The sequence below is a fragment of the Leuciscus leuciscus genome (assembly GCF_965113295.1).
Source record: "Leuciscus leuciscus genome assembly, chromosome: 21".
NCBI classification, from domain to species: domain Eukaryota; kingdom Metazoa; phylum Chordata; class Actinopteri; order Cypriniformes; family Leuciscidae; genus Leuciscus; species Leuciscus leuciscus.
The window spans coordinates 26,425,158-26,434,117 of NC_138745.1; the positions used below are offsets into that span (position 1 = coordinate 26,425,158).

General features: G+C 37.4%; 1 protein-coding gene across 1 annotated transcript; it reads right to left on the reverse strand.

Moving 5' to 3' along the window:
• Positions 1 to 601: 601 nt before the first annotated feature.
• On the reverse strand, positions 602 to 5,024 carry adrb1 (adrenoceptor beta 1). Its single transcript, XM_082151595.1, has one exon. It carries the CDS (start codon positions 4,967 to 4,969, stop codon positions 3,746 to 3,748), a length of 1,224 nt encoding a protein of 407 aa, XP_082007721.1. The 5' UTR covers positions 4,970 to 5,024; the 3' UTR covers positions 602 to 3,745.
• Between the last annotated feature and the right edge of the window lie 3,936 nt (positions 5,025 to 8,960).

Here is an 8,960-nt window from a genome sequence, read left to right on the forward strand (position 1 = left end):
TCAGTGCAATTCCCCTGATTTGAGCACAGCAGCATATGAGCCTCCAAGCAAATAAAAGCAGTCATTACGTCAGAGTCATCAGGTACGGAATGATAAACTAAGAATAAGCTTTCTGATTAATGAAAGAGATTCGACGCTGATAAAGAAACCAAAGGCAATCACATGTGCACCATTTGTTTCAACACAAGGGCCCTCATCTGTCACGTCTGTCCGGATACAAATTCCTGCCAAACAAATTGTTTTTAATAACAAGGTGACATGCAGCCAAGAGCATATTCATGATGCGGACAGTGTTATTGTTGTGAAACGCTGCGCTATTGTATTAGCACAGGTAATCACATTTAAATAAGGTTCATTAGCCGAAAGCGATGCGGACATATTGCATTCAGTGACCCTGAGGCAGTTTTAGACGTGAGAGGGCTCTGGGGACACTGCTCCGAGCAGTAATGCATTTTAAACCATCCAACCTCTTGAAATTAACAGCACAGCTGTGAGCTCAAATCAAATGTATTCCATAAAAATTTGTTTTTCAAAGCAAAGCACATTTGGCATCTGTTTATGTCAGATTTTTCTAGAAGGAATAAAATGATAAGCAGCCAAACAAGGCCTTAAACTGCTTTTTATTATTCAGTCAACATCACAATAAAATATAATTTAATATATCATTAGAACAATACACGACCAGAAAGGAAGCCAGTAAATCACACTAACCAATACTGAAACAATTTACCACATTGCATCATATTGTCCATAAATGCCCCCAAAAAAATTCTTCACTTTCAACAAATTCGCCTATATTGCTGTTTTATTTGCATGCAGTTGATTCATGAAAGTTGATTACGGGAAGTTCAACTGCAGAATTTTTAATTTTCATATTTCCTTTGCTAACACTCCATTGATGCGGAAAATTATTCCATTAGGAGAATTTCCTAATGCTTTGTTTTCACATCGTGTTGTGAATCTTAAGAACCAAGGGACACACACCCTGCACCGCTACACACTCTTAGGGAAAAAAAAGGTTAATTGGGGTTCTATATAGAACCTTTGCTTCTAAGAGTGTTCTGCTAGTTTGCACGTGTGAAATGAAATTACGTTGTGTTGTGTTATTTTTACAGTCCAATGCAGTCTGAGATGGTGGAAAACCCAACAGTGATGCGAGTGCTGCAAACTAAATGAGGTCAGCATATAAATATTTAAGGAAAGCTCTAATTGGAGGCCTTTGGTAGATATTAGCCATGTTGAAACGGACTGTTTTTTTTTGTTTTTTTTTACTTTCAATCATCTGCAGACTAGGGTAACTCACATAATTGAGATGTAAATCTCAACTGTGTAAAATAGTTAAAGATCTCCTGACAAATAACTGATCCCTAATTTCAGTACAAGCATGCCTGAAAACATTTTGCCTTGAAAAACAAATAAACAAACAACATTCTGAAATCCCAACAGATTTCAGAAATCCCATCAAATTATTAAGTGATTACAAAAGCAACGTGCCTTTTTACAATATCACATTTTATTGCACGCTAGCCAACTTGACGTCAACATGATAAATCTTGTACAATACTTCACATGAGGCACTGGTACATAAATAATTTTCTGTAAAAACGTGAAGTTGGGGAAATATATTCATAACAAAACTTGCCAAAACATGTGTGCGCATCTTTACAGATAAATGAGTAACATATATAACTGGTATGGTAGAAATTTTAAATGAATGGAAAATGCAAGAAGCTCATTGCCCCAGCTCACATTTGACACAAATAAGGAGCATGTAAATCACAAGTATATTTAACATTATTTTATCACATTGCCACGCTTTTTCATATATGCTGTACAATGCATCAAATAAATACTGTACATTTTGACAATTTGTTTAATATAAACAACTTCCTCGTACAATTTGCACATTATACAGGTATGAGGTAAAACAAGATTTAATATCACACATTTGTGAATAAAACATTCAAATAAACAATGTAAAGGCTCAATGCCTAACATTGCTATGAAGAATGAAAAACACTGTTTCACCACTCCATTTCAGAGCCAAACTGCCATTTATTCACTGCAAAATACTGCACAGTTTGTATTTGAAAAGATTTCAGCTTTTATAATTGAATTTTGAACGGTGTTTGCAAAATGTTTGAACCCATTTAATCCCACATTATCATGTGACTTGCATGCATTACTTTTGAGTTTGAAGGGTCTAAAAAGATTTTGTGTGTGTTCCAAAGAGTTCTCAATAGTAAATGAAAGTGCACACTGTCTCGATTCAATGTCATTATTTAATGTGATCATTTTTAATCAGCTGGTTTAAACAGTCACATGAACAGAGCTGTTTAATTCCATTTTGGCCCCTGCATATTTGATAAATATATTTAATTGGTCTATTGGAATACTTATGAAAGTCAAATTATGAAAAAAAAAACTATGTAAACATGTCAGTGATCACATTTGTGACCAGTGAGAAACTGATTTTGAATAGGCCTAACTGATTAATTCACATGGGAAAATTGTAGATTTTAAGGTATTGTTACAATAAATAAAGCAAAGAAATAGAAATATCCATGTATTCTTGGATTTTCAATTTTCTTTTCCAAAAGATTGCTGAATAGCAAAGTTATAAAATTACACTGCTTAATTGTTTGCAACTTCTTTTTTTGGTCTTACTGACAAACTGAGCAAATTGACTAACTGAGCAAGTTTCCCACCGGTTACAACTGTGTCAGAAATAATACACCTTTTCACTTTCAACTTTTTCAGAAAAGACATGCAATCTGCTTCAGTGGGCTCTCCATGCTAAATTTAGCTGGGGGAAAATGGCTGAAAATTAATAGCTGGGGTTAATAATTGTTTTTTTTTGTTTTTGTTTTTGAACACAGCTAAATTTCGTCTATTCCCTATTACCTATCTTATAGCATAACAATTGTTTCCGGTCCCTGAATTTGATTGGCTGAGCGGTTTCCAAAAGTGCAGATAACAGTACGGGGACTTTTCACTGTTTGTATCACTCCGCTTACCCGTGTTCATGGAGGAGCCGGTCGGAGTGGAAATGGAGTGAGTGCGCATTTTCTCTTGATCCATGTTCACTCGGCACAGGAATAAAACCCGGAGTGGAGCTGAAGCGGATTTATTACAGAACGAGTTGAGTGGGGGAAGGGGAATATCTCAATCTGCTCCACCCATTTAGTTTGTGCGTTGCTTGGTGAAAATGCAAAGTTGGCATTAGTGTTAGTTTTCCTGTTGTGAAGTGGATCTGAAGTGAAACGGCTTCTTGAATGAGAAATATTTTTTTTTAGGTCGGGACTTGATTTTGTCCATCAGAGTTGATTGGGTCGTTGGATCATTTTGGTTTGCTATTGCTGTGATCTCATGTGAGTGACAGGTTGTCCCGCCCTGACGCCAGCAAACACGTCATCGGTGAAGAGATGTTGTTGCAAGAGAATATATTTTGATTAAAGATTAGAGGGCACATGAATTGAAAATAATATGTGCACGGATAGCCTACATCATTTATACTAAATACTGCAATATGCTATTCCATAAAAATAAGAATCGTAAATTTTTATTCCATGGTGACTTCAAAGCTTTGATTTTTTTTTTCTGGAAATATTTTCGAACTAACCCAATTTTGGTCTGAAACGTTCACTGGAACAAGCAATATCACACTCTTAGCGCGCCCATAATTACCTGATTTCCAATAGTACAAACAACTCGTGTAATAGACTAAATAATCGCAGATGTACTTTTACAGCTGAGACTCTGAACGGGACACCCTTCCGTTCCTCTCTAGACTGCAGTCGCGGCTGTCCGTGCCGTTACAGTCCGACCAGGTCCCGAGCATGCTCTGCTCCATTGAGTTCACAAAGCCCCCGGTGCAGCGCGACAGGTCGCACGAGCTCACGTGCAGCCTGCGATCCGCCTGCCTCGGACAACACAACAGCCTCTTGAACGCTTTCCTGAAGTCGGGACTCCGACAGTATATGATGGGGTTGAAGGCGGAGTTCACGTACCCCAGCCAGTTCAAAAACACGAAGAGTTCCTTTTTCACCACCTGATCGCTAAACACCCGCATCACGTTAACGATGAAGAACGGCAGCCAGCAGAGAGTGAATGTTCCCATGATTATTCCCAACGTTTTCAGCGCCTTCTGCTCTTTTAAAGCCAGGATCTTGGTGGTTCGTTTTCGGTTAGGTTTGCAATTAGTACCATTGTTGTAGAATCTTCCCTCACATTTGTTAATTTTGTTCAGTTGTTGTTTGGCTTCTCTATACACTCTGGCATAGACGAATATCATGACTATTAAAGGGATGTAAAACGATATAACGGAGGAGGAGATGGCATATTCGCGGTTGGTGATAAAGTCACAGCACTTGGGATCGTCATAGCACGATGTATCCAGTCTGTGTCGGGACCATTGCATTAGGATGGGTGGGAATGACACAAGTGCCGATATAGCCCACACTCCACACACCACCGCCTTGGCCCGTGCTTTTGTTAAAAGGCTTTGATAGCGAAATGGAGAGATGATGGCGATATACCTGTCTATTGCAATTACGCACAGGGTCTCGATGCTCGCCGTGACGCAAAGTACATCAAGAGATATCCAGAATTCACAGAAGAACGATCCATACATCCAGGATCCTCTGACCTCCAAGGCTGCGCCAAATGGCACCACCAGTAACCCCATGATAAGGTCTGCGCACGCCAGAGACACTATGAAAACATTGGTGAGCGTCTGGAGCCTCTGATTCCGGGCTATTGCGACTATAACCAGTATATTCCCCACTACAATGACAAATACTATCAGACCCATGATGATGCCCATGCCCACGAGCCACTGTTCTGATAAGTTATCCGTGGTGCGTTTAGAGTCATTGCTGTTGTTTACAGACGGTGGACCGTCTCCCATGGTGTGGAGAAATGAAGCGCGTTCATTCAGAACTTCAGGTCCTGTGTGGAGCGCTTCCATCCGCGCTCTGGTCTCCAGCCCCGCGCACACACGCGCACGCGCTCGCTCAAAGAACAAGCAGAGCGACAAATACAACGGCCACGTCACAGGCTGCACAGCCAATAGTGTCGCGTCTCTAAATTGCAAGTCCCTCAAAGAACATAGCTTAAGGATTTACTTTTCTTGCTCCATGCAGATTCTGCACTACCTGTTTATGATTATCAAATATAAGCAATTTGTCAATAATGCCATAAACATTAGCTAAATAACATAACATGTAACAAACACCCCAATGACATTAATAACAAGAATATAAAGAATATTTTAAATAAAATGGTTTGTGCACAGAATCTAGCAATGCCCCTTCTGAGAATATGTTTTGTTTATAAAAAAAGCAAAGTTTCATTAATATTTTGCTGTCGTATTTAAATATTTAGTTGAATATAAATAATACATAAGTTTAATATACACTTAATTTGTAAATAAGATGTAAATCTGTACAGTAATTCATGCATTTTACATCTAAAAATCACATTAAAAATGTATTGTCTTTTAAAATATATATTTTTTTTACAGTATGGTAGGTGACTTACAGTTAGTTTTTACTGTTTACATTTTCTTTAAAAAAAAACTTTTCTATCCAAATATTCTATCCAAAATCTTACATTTTCCCAGTCATCATAAGCTACAAAACTACAGTAATGCTTTGAGGCTTTAGGACAATAACAATCATTTTGCTGAATGATCTAAACCTTTTATCTCTGTGTGACTGAACTCATGAGCTTTTGAATTTGTAACCATGAAATTATACAAATTGCATGTATACTTTTCTCTACTGTTATGCATAATAATCATGCATGTGCTGTTATGTGCAACACATTGACTGATACTGCATTGCCTAATGCCAAGATTCTAAAGCAATAGAACTTTAAATGAAATACTTTTTTACTTTAATCATGTAAACATCAGTGCCGACTTCTCAAACATCTGGAAAGTAGTAACAACACTACCTGACAGCACCAGGCAATTACAGGGCCCCTGGACAGATTTGGTGCATGTTTGCAAACTTCACAATGCTCAATTCAGTTGTCCCATGTGCCCCAGTGCTTTCCTGGACAAATCACCACCAGCCAAGCTATAAAAAGAGCCAACAGTGGGCCACTTGCTTTCCTTATGAAAATGAATCAGCCATGGCGAGAGATGTTTTTCTAGCAGTAGGAAGCTGTTAAAGTAGATAAGATCATAATTGCACCTCCTTATAGCCGGCCCGGGACACAGACAGACACATTAGACTAATGCTGCTGCTACACAATTTCTCTCTCGTTCTCATCTACATTCCAGCATTATGGAACAGCACTCTGACTTTTTCTTTTTTTATTCTAGAAAAAGCCAACAGGTATTAGTAGTCCCAAAAATAAAGAGATATTTGATATTGCCTTCGGCAACATGTAATAACGTGGGGCCCTTTTGTCATTGTTTGATCCATCTGAAGTCCTGGGACTCTTGTGAACGAAATGATCTCACTCTTTCTAAGCAAGCAAAAGGAAGTCTGCTCAAGTTGAATGGCTAGCAAGCGCTGGTACGGGATGCAGGGGTAATAATGTCTATTATGTTCTGCAATATATGTAGCATAAGTACCATTCTTACCAGTGCAAACTGAGACATTAATGCGGGCACTGGAGCAGGCATTGGAATTGTGGGTAATGCAGTTTAATGGTGATTACTGTAAAATGATAGATGATTCAGACTAAAATTAGAAGGCGAATAGTCTGAGCAATGAAAGAGAGGGATAGGGCATCATTATCCTAAGCCTGGTGTTCCCAAATGTTTATATCCTAGGACCCACCTGGTTTAATACCACCAAAAACTTTTGTGAATTAGGAAAACGAGATGATACATCTCAAGGGGTTTATCCTAAAGAAAATGTGTTACTTTTCAGAGAGAAATATGTGGGGGAAACAGGTTGGTTTTCTTGGTAACACTTTACATCTGTGAACATTAGTTAACTGCATTAGCTAACTTGAACTAACAATGTGAAAAAAAAAAGAAGTTAATTAAAGATGAAGCAATCCTGGCATGTATTGTTCAATGTTATTACGCTAACTAATGGGACCTAATACAGTATTACTGTTTTTTTTTCTTCCAGTTAACATTTTCCTTATTATATTATTACATTAAAAAGTCCTACTTAGCAATTTCATAAGGCTTTTGGTAAAAAAAAAAAAAAAAAAAATAGTATAACCATGTACAAAGACATGACTGTGAGGTATAATAAAAATGGCTATATTGAAATTGCTTTGACTTGGAACTTGCGGTTCAGTGAGTCACAGTATGTTGATTCAATAGCCAGATTCTATGAGTTCATTTAATGAAAGATATGTTGGAAGAATCTGTCAGACTGATTCAAAGTAAAAACATCTAGTTTAAAGTACAATTGAAGAGGTTTGGACATAATAAGAATGCTCTATAATTTAAGAATCTTCCTCCTATATAGTCATACTCTAGCACACTATAGAGCAAATAAGCAACAAACTCACAATTTATACCAATTTAATCCTTGTAATGAGTTTTTTGCATGGCAGAACAAATCTTAATCCATAACCACAGTGCAGCTAATAAAATATATTCTGAATTTAAATCAGCCTATGCAAGCCAGTGCTAATACAGCATGGAAAATGAACATTCTTCTCTTATCAAAACGAAAGGATTAAAACCACAGAGTCTTATGTGACAATTATGTAAGCGAAACCCAGGTAACTTTCTATTCACAGCAGTCCAATTATCTTTAGTTTCATGCCGTTTTATTCAAATTCACAGAGCACGGTTTTTGAGTCATGGCGAATGTCTTCAGAATATAAATACTGGATAGAAAATATGTAGGCCTATTTAATCAAACACTGGAACCAAAAAAAAAATACACTTTCATCTTCTGACCTTCAGGAAGAAATCTGTTGTGGCTTTGAAAAGAAACAAAAAAGAAATACAATGTTTAAAGGGGTTACAAGGTTAGTTCAAACAAAAATGAAAAGTATATTCTCATTTATTCACCCTGATGTCGTTCCAGACCCAAAAGACTTTCATTCATCTTCAAAACACAAATTAAGATACTTTTAATAAAATCTGTGAGATTTCTTTCCCTCCATTGACAGTCCACGAAACTACCACTTTGATGCTTCAAAAAGTTCACAAAGAGATCGTAAAACTAATCCATATGAATTGAGCGGTAAAAAATGCTGTATTCTGCTGCCATTAGATGGCGATGAAACATTATAGATTGGACACGTAATACGCATGTGCGTGACATCATCGTTTTCAGAAATTCGCGATTTTGTTGTTCACAGATTTCACCCGACTTTTGAAACCCGATTTCAAAAGTTTGCTCCCAAAACGCAGTTGTCGTCTAAATGAACGCCCCAAAACGCATAAAAAGTTTTAAATTTTTAGTTGAAAACGGTGTTGTGTAGCCTAAACAGCCCTTTAGTTTTCATTGTGTTCAGTTGCTGTTCCTTTGACCTATAGTTTTCCTGTGTGTTTCATCGATTCATCCCATTCGCCTGTTGCCTTGCTAATTAAGTCGCTAGCTCTTTTGTTTGCCATGTCTTTTTATGCTTGAGCTTCCGTTTACCATAACTGATGTGTGCGTTGGTGAATATGATATGTGAATAAAAGCCTAAATTAAATCTGTTCAGTGTATAAAGCGATCGTGTCTCTTCAGAAAATTGATCTCTTTATGAACTTTCTGAAGCATCAAAGTAGTAGTTTCATGGACTGTCAATGGAGGAAAAGAAATCTCCCAGATCTCATTAAAAATATCTTTGTTTATTTTTCAAAGATGAACGCAACGAAAGTCTTACGGGTTTGGAGTGACTTGAGGGTGAGTATAAATGATGACAGAATTAACCCTTTAAATCTTGCATTATGGATTATGCGTCTTTTATAGTCTACTGGTTCCAGACATTAATAAACCCTTGAGGGAGCCTGTTTGATTTGACTTCACATCTGTCTGTCAGTG

Bases quoted from the DNA above. Each gene is read 5' to 3' on its own strand.
- adrb1 (XM_082151595.1), bottom strand. From the start codon at position 4,969: ATGGAAGCGCTCCACACAGGACCTGAAGTTCTGAATGAACGCGCTTCA.